This window comes from Tachypleus tridentatus, chromosome 10 (genome assembly GCF_004210375.1).
Source record: "Tachypleus tridentatus isolate NWPU-2018 chromosome 10, ASM421037v1, whole genome shotgun sequence".
Lineage (NCBI taxonomy): Eukaryota > Metazoa > Arthropoda > Merostomata > Xiphosura > Limulidae > Tachypleus > Tachypleus tridentatus.
The window spans coordinates 51,763,256-51,781,490 of NC_134834.1; the positions used below are offsets into that span (position 1 = coordinate 51,763,256).

An 18,235-nucleotide genomic window follows, 5' to 3' on the forward strand; every position below is an offset into this window, starting at 1 on the left:
GTCTGTATTTCTCCTTGTACAATATCCTCCAAATGACAGGAGATACAAGCAGATAAAGACAAACAACATGATGTTTGTTTGTTTTTGAATTTCGCACAAAGCTACACATCACCACCCACTGCCAAATCATAGACTACTTTTTACCAATGAATAGTGGGATTGATCGTCACATAATAACCTCACAACTGAAAAGGCCAGCATATTTGGTGTGATGGAAATGCAGAAAACAGAGGGATTCAAATATATAAAAAGGCAAAATTGGTAAACCTGAAAAGATTCAGTTCGAGACATAACAATGAAGGGAATGGATAGGAGCAAAGAGATGATTGAGTTGATGAGAAATAGAAGGGGAAAAGAGGAAAGCAAAATATTTCTGATGAGCAGCAAAGTCATGAAAAGGAAGGAATAAAGGAAAACATATGGTAAAGGGTGCAGGAAACATTAATGCATAAATATCAGAATGACAATGATCATAATAGAAAAGAAGGAAATAGGTTTTAAGGAATACGTGGTACAAAGAATAGGTTCAAAAGAAAACAGGCAAGGGCATAAAGAATGATACTAAAAACCAAATTCAAAAGCCTAAAGGATACAGGGATGAACAATACAAAAGGAACAGAAATACTAGGGAAGGAGAAGTATCAATAAAAACAGCAGAAGCAACAAGTGTGGAACAGAGCAGCAAAACAACTAGAAACAGTGAACACAGACAAACCTTGATTAAATAACCTGGACAAGTGAGAAACTAAAAAAATGTGAAGGACTGAATCCCCAGTGAATGAACCACTGGAAAAAAGATAGAACAACATTGCAGATACCCAGACCAATGAAGAAGGATGTATGGACTGAGAAAGCAAAGAAGCTATATGGGTAATAAGTCTTTGAAATAAAGCAATGGGTCAGACAAAAGCCATGCAAAGGAATTTTGCAATGTCTGAATGATACATATCTGATTGAGGTTGCCAGAGTATAAACCTAGATGGAAGTGAGGGTAGGGCTTGCTACTCTACAAAGGATCAATGAAGAGGAAACATGACTGAGCAGGTGGGAATATCAATGTGGTCTGGTACCCAAAAGAACCAGATAAAAGTGGTTGTTAAAGAGGAATGAGTCAGTCAGTTTTGAATATCGGCGAAACTAGGTGAGAAATAACGTGAAGCGATTCCAGGGCCAGTAGAGAACTAAGCAAGTCTGTATAAATAGGACAAATCAATTACTGCTTAGCTTCTATGTGATCCAGGACAAGAGAAATGGTGTACAGTTTGGCAGTGAACATATAAACTGTAGAGGAGATTATGTGTGCAACCACTGAACCCCAACAAACGATGGCACAGCCCAGAGAGTCACATGATATCGAACCATCCATATAAATGGGAATGAAAGGATGGTTTGAAATATGTTCAGCAAATAAAAAGAGTGCATTTCCATTTGAGAGTATCCACTTTTCTCAGATGACTCAAAGAAAAGTCACATTTAGTGATGGTAATAAGCCATGGTGGGATAGGATAACCAGTGGATACAGCAATGTCATCCAAGAACAGACCAATTCATCCAACTGCGACAGAATATGAAGGCCAAAAAGAACAATGGAAAATTATCTGTTCTGAAAAAGTATGGCCCATTGAGGAAGGAAAACATAACTCCAGGTGGGATGCTGTAGTAAGTATCTGTTTTAAAGCATACAGTAAAGACAGTCATAAACAGCAGAGGTGTAAAGGAGATTCTTTAGACTCTGTGTACAAACTTTGGATTGGGAAAGTGCATAAATCTCCCATGCAGAGTCAAAATCCCTGATGAAGAATGGGGTCAATCATCTTCATGATCAAAGTCCTGGCAGAGCCATAGACCAAAGATCCATAGTCCACTTGTGGTCGAATATCAGCATGATATATCTTGAGCATAGAACATCGATTCACTCCCCAAGAGGTGGATTAGAGAACATGAAAGATGTTCAATGCTCTTGTAGATCTGACTCGTAACTGGTTGATATGTGTTATAATGGTCAGTGTATAGTCAAAGATAAGTTCAAATAACTTTGTCTAAGGGACCACAGGAAGTACAACTTCACTGACACGGTGTTCAAGATCGGGGTTAATTGTCCATTGGTGGCAAAAGTGCATGCAAATGGTATTATAGATAGAAGTTAAAACTATTTACTGTGGTCCACTTCAGTAAATGACTGAGGGCAGTTTGTAGCTGTTGCTCAATAAACCTCATGTTCGACAACTGACACAAAATGTGGAAGTCATCAATAAAGAGCCTGTTTGCAACAGCAAGAGGGAGTTCTCCAGTGATAGCATTAATCTTTATACGAAAATGTGTGATGCTCAAGACACATGGGCAACTGACCATGCAACCCATAAGTGGTGGCTTTGCAAAATGCCATGCCTCCACGTAGTATCAAAAGCCGTTACAAGGTCAAAGAATACTGAAAAATATTATGTCACTTGAGAAAGGCTTCTCTGATCAATGTTTCAAGTAGAATCAGGTGGACCATGGTGGAACACTGTCATCGAAATCCACACTGAGTTGCCAAGAGGAGATTGTTTGATTCGAGGAACCAAAAAAGGTGAGCATTAAACATCCTATTTAAGGTATTACAGAAACAGCTCATCAAAGCAACTGGATGGTAGTTTGAAGGAATCTTGGGATCCTTCCCAGGCTTAGAGAAAGGTAGGATAATAGCCTGGTGTCATGCATCAGGAAAAACCTTCTCCTGCCAGATGAATCCCCAGAAATGCAGAAGAGAGATGACGCAGCATCTGGTAGTGTACATCATCAGGCTTGTCCAATGTACTGCCAGACCAAAGAAGAGCCAGTTTCAGTTCCACCAGTGTCAAGGGGTGATTATAGTCATAGAGACGATCAGCCTGAAAGGAAAGAGGCTATCACTATGCCTGAGTCTTGATGGCTAAGAAGGTAGAGAATGAAGCAGAAGTGCTAGATATTTGCAAAAGCTTTCAACAAAGTATTTGTGATGCTCAGGGCATCAGCAACTTCCTGTCCATCAGAAAGCAATATTGAAAGGGGAACAGAATTATAATGCCTACTGATCTTTAAAATTTTGTCCCAGTGACTTTGAAACTGGTGGTAGAAAAGATGCTGGTTGTGAATTTAATCCAAGATTCCTTCTGGCTTTGACTTCTTACCTGCCGAGCATGTGCACGGGCCCGCTGATAAGCAATGCAGTTCCAAAGTGTGGGATACCTTTTGTAGGTATCCCAGACCGGTTTTTGAGCTTTCTATGCCATGTGGCATGCAGAATTCCTCCACACACGAGGGCATCGTGGAAAACGTGTCGAGGTTTTTGGAATGCTTTGAGCAGCTGCCTGGATAATACACTCAATCACTGCTGCCAAACATTCGTCTATCGATGGCTTGCAGATGATGACAGGGTTAACTTCTGTGAAAGCAGTGAAAGAGGGTCAGTTGGCTTCATCCAGCTTCCATCAGAGCATACAGGTCGGTTGACATCGCTCAAAATGATAGGAAAATTATTGCTGTCTCGTGGGTTACTGTCAACCCTCCATGAACAGTGGGAGAATAGTGAAGGGGAGCAGATTGAGAGATCAAAAGCAGTAAAATATTGACTAAGTGCATGAAAATAACTATAAGAACAAGTATTGAAGAGAGAAAGGTTGTGATCTCAGAGCATATGCTCTATGGAGTGACCCCTCCTATCAATATCAGTACCTCCCCAGAGGGGATTATGTTCATTAAAGTCCCCCAGGATTAAAAGGGTGATGGCAACTGTTCCACGAAAGCATCAAGGTCTGATTGATCATCAATCTCTCCAGGTGACAGGTAGAGAGAACAAACAGTGATGGTACGACCCAAGGAAACACAGATGGCTATAGCCTCCAAGGTTGTGTCGATTAGCAAAAACAGGGTGGACACATGCTAATCGACTATCAATGCCACCCCTCCATGCACTGATCCCTCACTCAACCTATCATTTCTATACAAAGAAAACTGCTGAAAGGTGACTGTAGCAGCAGGTTTCAGAAATGTTTCTTGTAAGGAAAGACATACAGGATGGTAAAAATCAATCAGGTGCTTTGATATCATCCAGATTAGAATTAAACCTCGTCATTTCCACTGTATCAAAGTGGTCGTTTTTGCTTATGTATAGGTGAATAGGAAAGAGAGCCCTTCTGTTTTGGAGCACATTTTTTTTCTTTATTAACTTTACTTGAGGGAGGTCTTTCGACCTCCATGGAACCTGCCTTGGGTCGATTGGACAGGTCTCTGTCGTTGGAAGAAGATTCCAGTGATTGAGGGCATGAATAACTGATCATTCTGTATCTTGGAGCTGGAGAAGAAGATGGATCCGAGCGAGAAAAAGCCATACTCAAAACCAAAGGAGGTGGAGCCACGGATTTGCTGGAAGGAGAGATCTGTTTGCATCCCACTGTGGAATGAAGTGTAGCAGTATACATCTGAGATGAAGTAGTAGACCATTTACAAACATTGTACCTCTTTCTTTCACCAACCTAGGGCATGAACGAAAGTAAGATGGGTGAGAGCCACTACGATAAAGCAATGAGAGTCTATTTCACAGTCATAGGCACTGTAGTCCTTGCCACCACAATGAGCACACATCAAGGAATCATAACATGATGTCTTTGAGTGACTGAACTGCTGATATTGAAAACATCTGAGAGGTTTCAGAATACATGGCCGTACCTTGTAATTAAGATAACCTGCCTTGATATTGGCAAGTGGGCGTGATGATGTAAACACCAAAATTAGGGCACTGGTCAGCATCATAATTCCAGGGAATGTTCTTCAAATTCCTCTCAACAATAAATACTCGTGACGAAATCAAAGTAGTATGGGGAGTAATCTTAATCGGTATATCCCTAATGAAATTCGAATGCAGGAGGAGTTAACTGTGTATAGGAGTGGATATTTCCACCAATATGTCACCAGAACAAAGCTTTTTGATTGAGAAGCCAACAAGTCCCTCTGGTCCTTTTTGAATAAAAGAGACATTTGCCCTAAAGATTTCTCTTATAAAGTGTAATATAAGGAAATGAGATACAGGTGTTGAAGAGGTTGGAGATTGCTGCTCAGAATCTTCAAGATGTAGTCATTTACTAATGGTCTGTTTTTCACAATTTTTAAATTTGATTAGGGGATACATAATAAAGAAAGAATGTTTCAGTGCCCACTGACCCCACCCACCATGAAGCCCTACGAGAGGACACACTACAGTGCCCAACAAAGACACTACAGCAATGCCAGGGTTTCGTGAGCACTACACCCAAACACCAGATATAATATCCACAACATCTGCTGAGAACATCCAACACTGGTACTTCGTTGATCCTAACCCAAGTGGGCCAGCTGAATGACCCTGAGGGGTCCACCCCTATACAGGAATTCAAAGCCAAAATGGAGTGTTAGGGTTGCACCCCTCAACCACCAGGATCCTCTTCTCCCCTTCATGGGTTGCCACTCACGGCAAACACGTGGGGGGATGTTTAGATCCCAGAGGAGGTAAACTGAAATAACAGAGCCTACCCTGGGAGGTCCCCTCACCACGTACAGGAATCCACACCGAGATGGAATCTGAATGAAGGGTAAGCATAGAGATGAAGGCCTCTCCAATTTTGACTGAATGCATCTGTCCCTAGAGTTGAGGGGTGTTGGACAAGAGATAAAAGTAAAGAATGTTTGACCTTCCAATGTGTTTCAAATGCATCAATATGGAGGTATAGCCAGGTGAGAATACACCCACTGAAAAACTCCATGATGAATGAACCATTTTGTCAAAACAACTAGGTTGGGGTGGGAAAAATCGTCTACAACCAGATTAATGTTCTGGGTGTTATGAAATAGATTCCTTGATGGACCATCAATATTAAATCTCCCAGGAATTGAGTGAAGCCTCAATCTACTAAAAAGCATCCGTCATCAGATGCGAATTGGGGGATGAGGCAGAGAAACCCCACTGTGGTCAGAGCCCTGTTAAGCCACCAAACATAGTCTATCTTAATTCCTGGAAGACGTTCCACTGGTCCAGAAGTGTGTACTGAAGGGAATGCATGTGTACTTGTTCCAAGGAAATGATAGCTTCCAGAGAAGCCCAGATTCACGAAAGAGAGAGAACCTTTGGGGGAAAAGAAGGTGATGACAGAGCGTTAATAACTGCCCATTTCATATCCAGAAGCCAAAGTGGAGCTGGTTTGACTGACCCTTTGCAATGAAACACAAAGTTACACAATTGGCTATCTGTGATCTGCACACCATGGGTATTCTAGTGGTGTGAATCTGAAGACTGTGTCACTGCAGGACAAGAGAAGGCTGGTCCCAACTGAGATAGGAATTGAAGAGGGCCTCCAAATGAATGAGGTATTGAATGGGAGTGAAAAGGAACTTCTCCACCCATCTTGAGTAGACTCCCAAAGAAGGAAGCAGGTGTGACTGGCAGATTGGACTCAGAAAGAGACAAGCAGCAGCAAGTCATCCATATAATGATGAATTTAAAAACCTACCAAATGAAGATGACATGGAGAGGCCTGTACAGCCCGACAGAATACAGAAGAAGCTCATGCGAAACCAAACAGTAATGCATAAAACTGAAACATATCCTCTTTGTGGATGAACTGAAGATAAGAACGTGACTCTTGAGCAATGGGAATATGACTGTATGCATCTGTCATTTTGAATTTGGTCATACAAAGACTTGGGGAAATAGCCGTTGAAGAGAGAGAGAGAGAATATATGTGTGTGTGTGTGTGTGTGTGTGTTTTCTCATAGCAAAGCCACATTGAGCTATCTGCTGAGTCCACTGAGGGAGGGAGAATGAATTCATTCAATCAGGATAAATCAATAATAGGTCTCCAAACTCCCGTCTTTTTTGGCAGACAACAAATAGATTTGAGTAAAAACCAAGATAAACAGGCACCACACAGTGTATGTCACCCTTGTAAAGAAGACTGAGAAGTGACTGTACTAGATGGCTGGATAAAACATAATCCTGAAGAGGAAGAAAAGAAACCAGGAAAGAGGACAGAGAAGAGGGGAACAGAATTTAATGCATAGACCTTCTGACAGAACTGTAACTCCTATGGATCTGATGTAAAGGTATTTTAGATGGTGGTAAAAAGTTATAACCTGGCTCCCACCTGCCTGTGGAAAGATATCTTATCACCAAGTGGTAAGGCTTTGAGAAATGGGAAAAATTAGCATAAAGAAGGGAATGTGGGGAGTAAGAAAAATGGTAGAACATAGCAGAAGGAGCATTAAACATTCAAACAGACAAAGAATAAGAAGTAGTAGTAGTAGGATGATACAAACAAGAAGCAAGGGAAGACAAAAAAGAATAGAATCTCACCACTTTGACCCTGGACTCCAAAGACTGAGGAAGATCAACACAATCTGTTTCATGCAGAAATGTAACACGATGAAGTTCCTGTAACGACAAACAGAGATACTTCCCCTTGCAAGTAACGTGACCCTTAAGAGTAAATCTCAGTAACACAAAGTCAAAGTGGTTAGGGGTAAGCCTGAAGTCGACAATTGAGCCATAGTAAATCATGAAAGGATTCAGAAATTGGCTTAGAACTGATCAGGAGATAGGTGGAAGGTTTTTTTTTTTTTTAATTTCGCACAAATCTATCTGTTCTAGCCATCCCTAATTTAGCAGTGTAAAACTAGTGGAGAGGTAACTGGCAATCATCACCCACTGCAAACTGTTGGACTACTCCTTTACCAATGAATAGTGGGATCAACCATCACTTATAACACACCCACAACCCTCGAGTGCTTTAATAACCTGGCCACGTTGGACCACTGGTGGAAGGCCTGAGGCAACAATTGTAAAGAGGAAAGAACACGTGAAAGATTGGTAAATGTAATGCAAACTGTGGTAAAATTAAACCTATTAAATGAACCAAGGCCTCAGAATTAGAACCCAATAAAAGAAGGAAAGGATCTTAATGCCAAGAATACAAATAGGAATTCGAGGCATGTTGGTAAGCAAAACAGAATTGGTTCAAAAGCTGAAGGGAATGAGGCATATACTCACTCCCAACTATAATTGGGCACCAAAACGTTACTTCAGGAAGAATAATGTTAGGAGAGGGAAGAAGATAGTAATAAATATAACAAGACTCTTCTCCCAGTAAGGACAAAATAAAAGGGCTAAAGGGTAGGCAAGTAAAATATGACAAATCTGATCAATAAGATGAAAGAAAGGTATGGTTAACAGACTCTGTTAACTATCAGTATTATGACACTGTCTATGAAAAAAACAGGACAAGAAAAAACAAATTGAAACTGTCCTCCATTGATGAAAAACGTCTTCAAAAATATGGTTTCTGGGGAAAGGGAGAATGAGTAGAAGCAAAAGCATCCCACTCTCGTAGAGTTAATACCTTCATCAACATTGGAAACTCGATGTGCTGGGGACTAGTGACAAATCAATATTTCATTTACCATATGAAAATTCAGATTCATGAGTCCACGAAGATTTTTGAAAAGAAAATGCAAAGGAACTATTAAATGAATAAGTAATTCCAACTACAAGTGAAAACTAGCAAGGAAACACATAACAACGTAGCAAAATTCGTTTGAAGAACAACTGAAAATGTAGTTTGAACTTACTCGAGAAAATGAGAATTGTGTTTTAATGGCAGAGGGAGCTATCTGCACTATTATAGAAGATGCAATGGGATTGGTGTAGTGGTCACAAGATTTACATGGGCACTGAGCAGGTTTACTGATTTGGCACCTGTTCAGTGAAAGTGGTTTTCTCTGGGTTTTCCAGTTTTCCCCACAACAAAATTTTCTGTTATTTGTTCTACAGGTTCCTTTCAAAGTCTGGGAATAATAATTAACAATCAACTCTGTATCTGCTCAGCAAACTATAACTTTTAATTAAAATGCATGTAACTAGCTGCAAGTGAATTCAATTATCTCCTTTCTACAATTTAAATTCGACTATTTTACAGCAGTATCTCTATATTAATGTTTTGTTAATTATAGTTGTTCCCGTAATAGTTTTAATTATGTCAGCCCATCAGAGCCTAATACACTATACATTTCCCTGCTCAAGTCTCCTGGTCATCCTCGCCAACACCATTATCACTGTCTGTCTTCTCCACATCATTTTCTCCACGTCTCAACTCCACTTGCTTTCCCTTCAAAGCTTTGTGATGGGTTTCCTATGACGCTTTCGAAGTAACTTAACTAGACAGTCATACCCACCAACAACAGTGAGTAAATTAAAAGAAATATATCATTAAAGAAATTATCTGTATGTGTCATACATTCCACATTGCTTTTAATAACCTCTGCTCTGCCATATCTTAAACTCACATGCAGGGCTGAAGATGAACGACAATTTCTGAGCACCACAGGGTTGTCTCTCAGACCCCTGTTGGGCCTGTTTGATTTAGAAACCCAAAATACTATCACATTAGTTAATAAATAAGATTTACCAATGCCTAGATAGCTGAAGGTTAAGATAGTTATGAGATAGAGAGAGGTAGTATTATTTTGGAAATACTATTTAAGAAAAATTATAAGAAAAAAAACACGTAAAAATTTCATCCGAAATAATTCCCAGTGAGTTAAGAACTGAGGATGAATAAAATTGTTTATTTCTTATTTCTCACCAAGTCATCATTTAATACATTACAATTATAAGCAGTAATTAAAACATCCTTGAATAATATTGACTCTTATTCTTTATACACTAACCCATATACCTGGTTCTATAATACTGTCTTCATATTCTGGTTTCATAATCTAAGAAAGTTGATAAACTGCTAAAAATAGGGAACTGAAAATACATCTTTGTTAAATGAACTTAAACTGTAAAGTCAGACTTAAGTGCATGAAGTTATATTTTGTAGCTATAAAAATATATGTGGTTGGAATGATAAAGACAAAATCGTGGAGATTTTGCCCTTGGAATAAATATTCTAAGTGTAATGCAAGCAATCTTAAATATTTCATCTTAGTTATTCAACATAAATTCTGTCTGAGACCTATACAAATGTATTTGACTTTGATCTTTTGTGCACAATTACTGTTGTTATTTTCATTCTAGCTTAAAAACAGATATGTACTTACAACACAGCTGTTTCTGTACAGTTCGTAATTTCAAAGCAGTCCTATATGCTGAGTATCTGACTTCATTGTATTCACCTGTATGGAATACACACTTTACAAGTATGAACAACTGTAACTGTGTAAATGCCTAGAAATAAAACAAGTTTTCATAATACACAAAAACCTCTTCTTTTTTTTTTTTAGAGTAGAAAACAGCTTATAAAATATGGACAATTAATCTTATTTTAATATTTGAAATGAATACTAACTGACTACAGGTTAAATTTAAACCTGTCTCTGATACTATTAAAAATGCAGTTAGCTGAGAAGTACAAAAAAAATCTGATGTCACAAAATAATCAGTTCTTCAATAATTCTACAAACTCCTCAATTAAACTTTAAAACAGAACTTTTCTTTCCTACATTTGAATCAAATTATTCTAGCATTCTCCAACTCCATACTTCTAAAAAAAATGCAGTATCATGTTCTGCACTACAGCAAATACAATGAAATTTTAACATTTGATATTTGTTTATACTAACACTAATTGAATATAAAAGCTTCATGCAAATAACTAGTTTTCCACAATCTAAAATAACAAAAATGTTCTAGTGCAAAAAATAACTTAGTATGTATACTGCATTTCACGTTTGTAATCAAATAAATACAGAAAAACGTTACATAAGCTTACCTAATGACTCCATTAACTCAATCATTTTTGGATGATCCCAGTGTGTTGTCTCACTTAAGTGGCTAGATGAAGTTGAAGAACTACTTAGATAATGCTGTTCTTTCATTGTACTTACTACAATTTTTTTGTTTGCATATAAAAAAAAAATGAATCATTAATGTTACACTACAATTAGAGTTTGTTTGTTTTTCACAGAAGTGAATTTTCTACCTTGAAATAGAACAACTTATTTTTCCACACATTTTTCAAAATCAGCACACAGTAACTCTTTCTAACTTAACGCTGTCAAAAGTTTAAACACATAACTCTACCTTTCATGTATTTATTAGCAATTAAAAATTAAATTATAATCACGATTTGTGTGTTGCACAAAAGTCACTGACATATAAGTTTTCTTACACATATTCTTAAATTCAGTTATTTCTACTTCAAAAATAAAATGATTCCCCTTAAGAACAGATAAATTAGATTTGTTTTTTCAGAATTTTATCTCTGACAGAGATTTTTATTTATATGAACTCAAGTTGAATTTCAATACATTACAGCTACTCTACACTTTATCACTCACAGGTACAGTGGTAAATCTATGGATTTACAATGCTAAAATCAGGGATTTGATTCCCCTCAGTGGACTCAGCAGATAGCTCAATAGCCTTATAGATAGCTATAAGAAAATGCACACACAAATACACACATTCCATGCTTTATGGATGACCTACATAGGATTTATGTTTTTCAACATGAAAAAAAAAAAGAGAAATGAACTTTTAGTTCATGACAGAGATGAAGGCCTAACTATCTTACTAAATATATAAAGGAAAAAATCAAAAATAAAGGAGATAAGTTTATGGAGTTTCAACCGACAATAGATTTACAGAACTATAGGAAAGCTAGAAATCTGGTTGAAACAGAAAAAAAAAAAAAAAGTTTACAAAAATCAGATTAGACCACCAAAGGATGTGAATAGCAAGATTTTGTAGAAGAATATGAGATAACTGAGCTTTTATAATACATAATTCTTTTCTGCTTTTGTGAAAGAATATATTAATAATATTTCTGACTTGGCATTCTAGGAAAAATACTTAAAATGACTTGAATCATGTACATATTAATACTTTGGTGGAAAACAGTAAAACTTAGAGATTAGAAATAGTTAAAGCACCATAAAGATTTGAAAGAAGGTTTTTGCCTAGGATTTAAAAGGCAGTCAGAGATCACGTATGTGAATCTTTTGTCTCGGATGAATTTGAGAGTCATTAATGGCACTCCTATTTTGAACAAGAGTGATACATGCTGTTTTGAAAAATGTAGATTACATAATCTTATTCCTGTAGTTAGAAAAATTCTCCAGAGAGTCTGAAGAAAAGAAGATATTTGTAAGATCATTTACTGCAATATGATATCAAACAAGAAAGCCACCACAAATCCACTAAAAGGAAATATGTTCATAGTAGTCTATTAGATATTTTAGAAGCTACTACTTGTTACCTGGACAATGGAAGGAGCATAGATTTGGTGTACTTGCATTTTCAAAAAATGTTTTGACAAGGTACTTTACACAAGATTAGGTAAACATAATTGTATCAGTAAAGTTGGGAAAAGATTAGTTAACTAGATTATAGGTTATGAAAGTAGAAATTAAAAGGTTATTACTAATGGAGTCCAATTAAATGAGACTCTTGCTATTAGCAGAATGCTTTAGAGGCAGTTGCTTGAGTTTTTGTGTTTTCTTATTTACATTAAATATTGTTAAATGCATAAGCAACAAAACTTGTTGATGACATCAAACTCTTAATATATAGTGTTAATACCAAAAATATTTAGATACTACAGAATCATTTGGATCAATTAGTAAGTTGGCTAATTACTGTAATTATGGTAAGTGCAAGGTATGCATTTGTATTACAATAATTAAGATCATAAGTAATGGATAATTCATTCAAAACTAGAAGCAGTGCTCTGTTGCTAGTACAATAAAACAAAGAATTTTAGGGGTATTTAGAGATGTACATATTTTTATTCATTCTTACATATCACTAATTAGGCCTCACTTAGAATATTGTATACAATTTTTATCTTATTTAAGTAAAAATACTGACTTTACTGGAAAAGCTTCAGAGGAGGGTTATTAGGATGATTTGAAGTTTAAGGGTTATCTTTAAGAGAAAGATTATGATCTCTTACTTTATTTTCTCTTAAGAAAATAAGGGTAAAAATGACCTTACTGTAATTGACACAAGCTTAAGATTAAGAAAATAAAATCCAAGATTCAAGTTGAGAGAAGTTTAGTTTTCCAACATAGTAGTTGGTTTACGAAATGAGTTACCTATAGCAGTAGTGAAAAATAGTTCCTTTGAATGACCAAACAATCTCTTGTCTATATGTTAATTGTGTGGACTTACTTGATGTAGTAAGGCACTTTGTTTCCAGAAACAGCTCTTTCCCACGGCTCATCCACTGAAGCTGAAATTATTTCATAGGTAACTGTTAACAGTATGTTTATATAATATTTTATGTTTGCCAGTTACATAATATATTTTATTTCCTTTTATTGTAAATAAACAATGCAAGTGTCAGTTACTTGTATGGACACAAATTTATGAAGTAATTTCCATTTTTCTAATGCTGAAGTTTTGTACCATGTGACTAAAATTTTGAAAGCTGATAAACAATGGATGCTACGTGTTACCATTTAAAAAGTTTTCTGCCAAACTTTGATCTTTCAGAGCAACCTCTAGTTGTTTACGTCGGTCTTCAATGGCTAAGTGCAAGAGTCGCCATCTAGTGTTCAATTCCTCAAGTCGATTAAGATTGGCATGAGAGAGAAGAACATTGCATCCAGTTATACGCCCAGCAGCTTCATTTACTTCTTCTAAATGCTGATGTAAAGGCACCATTCGCTCTTTGAAATTCTATATAATATAAAATACATATGATAAAACAAATATACTATCAAAAGAAAAAACAACGACCACTGATATTTAATTCAAATAAAATAAAAATTATGCTTATAATTTACTTCACACATTAGTATGCCCTTACTTAATAAATGTCTCACCTGTATCTCGCTTAAGTGTTCTTGCATTTGATCTAACACAAACTCAGAAACTGCAGGCCACTTGACTTTGATTGCTTCTGCTGCTTGAAGATTGGTACTCATTTCTTCCATTGTTCTTTGAAGTATCTTCATTTTCTAAAATAAGTTGAATAACATAACATAATAGTTTTAGGTTTTGAAATATTTTTGGCTACACATGAATATCACTGGAATATAACTACAAGGTACCAACAATTTGGAATGAGCCAGGCAAACAACAACAGGCTATCATCACATGACTTATTCTTCTGTAACTGAAATATTTTTTTCACAAATTAACTGCATTGACATTTCGAATTGTATACCACTGCGAACGCATGTAATGTTAATTAACGATCCAAGAAATGATTCAACATTTATTTCTTTGGTCAAAATAAATTAAATCATGTCTCAAAAGTTATAGTACATTTTTTAATTTTATTCCTCGTTTTAATTATCAACGAGAGGCTTTAAACTTATTTTAAGGAAGCTCCTAAAATGGTAAATCATAATTATTTCCTGTTGTATTGTTTACGGTCATGGTTCTCAACTCATAATTCGCGGACACCTGAGGATCTCTGAACATTCTCAAGGGTTGTTGTTGCTGCTTTGAATTAAGCACAAAGCTACACACTGGGCCATCGGTGCTCTGCCTAGCACGGGTATCGAAACCCGGTTTTTAGCGTTGTAAGTCCGGAGACATATCGCTGAGCCACTGGGGGGGCATTCTAAATGGAATGTTCACGAAGTTAAACACCGAGTTCCACATTACAGTTGAAAAAAAAAAGATACAATCGATGCTATCTTCGATTCACCAAGTTAACGTTTTAGTTTAAAGTTTCATTAACTTATATTCTTATTGATGTCTGTTTGTTTTAGAGCAAAGACTTACTGTACTGTCTTCTGTGTCTGCCTTGAGGAAAAGAACCCAAAATTGTAGCTTTGTAAGTTCGCAAACCTACTGCTGTTTCACCGAGTGTCAGTGTCGCTTTTATACGCCATGGGATCTGCTTTTGCGGACTGACTTACCTGAGTACATAGGGTTCGCCTGATTGTGTATGGTTCATGAGCTTAAAAAAGGTTTAGAACCACTCATTTAATGTTATCAAATATTTTGCTCATCTAAATCTGAAAAAAATATGTATGATTACTGTTAATAATAATAACAACAAATTACTTTCAAAGTAAGCTTAATTATTTGTCCACAAAGTAAAACAAGTCAAGTATAACAAAATATATCATTAAAGGACAAATAGATACAGTAAACAGGTCTCGAAACGGTTATACAAATATTCAAGTCAATTTATAATAAAACCCACTGTCTAAATTTTTTTGTTTAATCGTGAATAAAAATAAAACCAATATTATTTATCAGTTTGCAGTTTGGGAATTAAAATGGGGATTTTACACATGAACTGTACTTTACTTTATATTCCCATTCTACAAAAGGTCAGGTTACAGATCGTAAGAATTCAGGTAAAACTGTCCATAAGTTTAAACTAAAGGAGAGCAGTCACAAGGATTTCGTGTGACTCTTTGAATCGAATAACTGTATTTAAAGTAATGGTGTGGAGTGTGTTCAGTGGTATCATAACTTGAGCCATGTTTGTTTGTTTCGAATTTCGCTTAAAGCTACGCAAGGTCATCTGCGTTAGCCGTCTCTAATTTAGCAGTGTGAGACCAGAGGAAAGCCAGCTAGTCATCACCACTCACAGCCAACTCTTGGGGTACTCTTTTACCACCGAAAAGTAGGATTGGCCGTCACAGTATAATGCTTCCTCCAGTTGAAAGAGCCTCTTGAGTCATGAGCTCTCAATCAACTGTCCTTCATACTAACAGCTAGGCCACGCTCAAACCCAGTTATAAGGCTCGGCATGGCCAGGTGGTTAAGGTGCTCGACTCGTAATCTGAGGGTCACGGATTCGAATCACTGTCGCACCAAACATGTTTGCCCTTTCAGCCGTGGGGGCGTTATATGAGACGGTCAACCCCACTATTCCTTAGTAAATGACTAGCCCAAGTATTGGCGGTGGATGGTGACGACTAGCTGCCTTCCCTCTAGTCCTACACTGTTAAATTACGGACGGCTAGCGCAGATAGGCCTCGGGTAGCTTTGTGAGAAATTAAAACAAACAATACAATAACCATACTGTTTTAGCGTAATTGTACTTCGTATGAAAAATACAGTGTAAACACTACTGTACAGGAGCTATGGAAACTAGTTTACTGTGATTTACTTGCTGTTTAATGTTCCTGCAATATTATTAAGTTTTTTTTTTCTTTTTCGAAGATCGTCAATGTATGTAATTGTATGCCTCATTACATGTGTGTGTGTGTGTACACATACATATTCAAACTGTTGCGTGAAGGACTTTTTAAAAACAACCTGCTCCAAGTGCCACTAGTATTTCCGACAACCAGTCTAGCCTGACCTCTCTAGCCTGACCTCGTCCTTTAATGCTGCCAGTTTATTTAGTTAAACACATCTCTCATGCCTCCTACCCCTGATTTGTTTCCATGACGGACCTACCTCGCCTCTACAGTCTCTTTTCCGTTATAGCTCTATCTGGGCAGGACCCAAGCATTCTATTATCTCACACACCCCATCTTCCATAGCTAATTCTCGGGGATCGGATTTATTGATCCCAGCCCAGACATAGGATTTGTAGATCCCAGCCCAAACATAGGATTTGTAGATCCTAGCCCAGACATAGGATTTGTAGATCCTATCCTCCCTGATGGACTATTCCTCCCCAGGAACCTTCTGAATTTTAGAATGAGAAGAAAAAAAAAAGACAGTGTAGTAACTAACAATCATGTCGAGTACCTTCAAGTACCACAACATCCATGGCTTTCTGAAACTTTTTGAAACAGCTTTACTTCATGCCAGATACACCATAGTAGAAGTAAAATATTTAAAATGACCAGTTTAAAGTAATATAAGCTTATTTTTCTTGTTTTACGTTGCCAGGAGTGGGGCAAAGGGAGACCAGAATATCTCTAAACACTTCTAGTTCTTTATAATACTTGTCAAGATTAGATTTGGATCATGGGTGAACGTTATCGCTAATATCAGGTTAGCAGGTGAAGTACCCGTTCGCTGGATGGAAGTTATGTAAATTTGTGATTAACGAAAGGTTATCTTAGGACATGACAAGTTGATTTCTTTACATGTAATTGAAATTAAAAAAAAACGCCCAAGGAGACTGCAATATACAAAATGTAAAACTACATATTTGCATGTACTTCCCCATAGGCCCAACAAACCTTCACGTCCAATTGGGGGAAGATCCATCAGGGGTCGTCAAAGAAGAATATAACCGCAAAACGCAAATGGAAAACGGAACATTTGTATGTATCCCCATGGACCCAATGAACATGAATACCAAATTTAGTGAAGGTCCATCCGTAGGGTGACAAATAGTGGTAAAATATGGCAAAACACTCATAAAAATAGCAAAATGCAAAACTGAACATTTGTATGTACCGCCGCATGGACCTAATGAAGCTCCATATCAATTTTGGTGAAAATCCATCCAAACCTTGCGAAGTACTTATATGAACATACAACAGAAGGGCGACAATACTATTATATTTATAGAGATTCTTTTTTCTATCCTTATTTTATTCTGATAGATGTAGCATAGCACGAGTAATTTTTGCAGGTTTTAAGACGTGTTACTGAAATAGACTAATGATTATTAGAAGATCATACATAGTCGTTCCTTTAAGATACTAAACCATTATCTCTAACATCATCAACTGATAGTTTAGTTACATATCTTAGAGAACTTTGAATACGTGCTTCACGCTTGATTGTTTGTTTTTTGAATTTTGCGCAAAGCTGCTCAAGGGCTATCTGCGCTAGCCGTCCCTAATTTATCAGTGTAAGACTAGAGGGAAGGCAGCTAGTCATCATCATCCACCGCCAACTCTTGGGCTACTCTTTTACCAATGAATAGTAGGATTGGCCGTAACATTATAATACCCCACGGCTGAAAGGACGAGCATGTTTGGTGTGACCGGGATTCAAACCCACGATCCTCAGATTACGAGTCGAACGCCTTAACACGCTTGGTCATGCTGGGCCTTCTTCGTTTGATCACTAGTATGTAAATACCGTTATTACTATTATTCAAGAAATTTTCTAGGTATAGAGAAGCAAAAGGCACTTACTGTTAAAACATCGTCTATCCATTTATGGCGTTGACCAGTATGGGTCAAGAGAGCATTCCACTTATCAGAAAGCTTCTTAACCTCTCTCCGGATGCTTCGAGCAATTTCCCTTGCTTGTTCCTCAGCACTACGGTATCCCCTGCTCTCAGTCTCGTAGTCTTTGGCTAGAAAATATGCGGCAAAAATACAGAGGCGCTTGGTGACGTCAAGCATAAGTTTACTGTCG

At 37.2% G+C, this 18,235-nt stretch overlaps 1 protein-coding gene across 13 annotated transcripts in view; it reads right to left on the reverse strand.

The window, feature by feature from the left end:
- Positions 1 to 18,235, reverse strand: part of LOC143229272 (dystrophin-like) — a 147,802-nt gene that overhangs the window by 59,811 nt on the left and 69,756 nt on the right. For 11 of the 13 annotated variants that reach the window (XR_013015771.1, XR_013015773.1, XR_013015772.1 and 8 more), the window contains exons 7-12: positions 18,010 to 18,173; positions 13,816 to 13,950; positions 13,447 to 13,669; positions 13,160 to 13,220; positions 10,758 to 10,837; positions 10,087 to 10,161 (exon numbers count right to left, since the gene is read on the reverse strand). Coding sequence is in view for 10 of the 13 variants with exons in the window: in XM_076461385.1 (XP_076317500.1) it covers positions 10,087 to 10,161; positions 10,758 to 10,837; positions 13,160 to 13,220; positions 13,447 to 13,669; positions 13,816 to 13,950; positions 18,010 to 18,173 (738 nt within the window). In the remaining 3 variants the exon portion in view is untranslated. The remainder of the gene's footprint in view (positions 1 to 10,086; positions 10,162 to 10,757; positions 10,838 to 13,159; positions 13,221 to 13,446; positions 13,670 to 13,815; positions 13,951 to 18,009; positions 18,174 to 18,235) is intronic. The other 2 variants (XM_076461390.1, XM_076461389.1) reach the window with 1 other exon arrangement.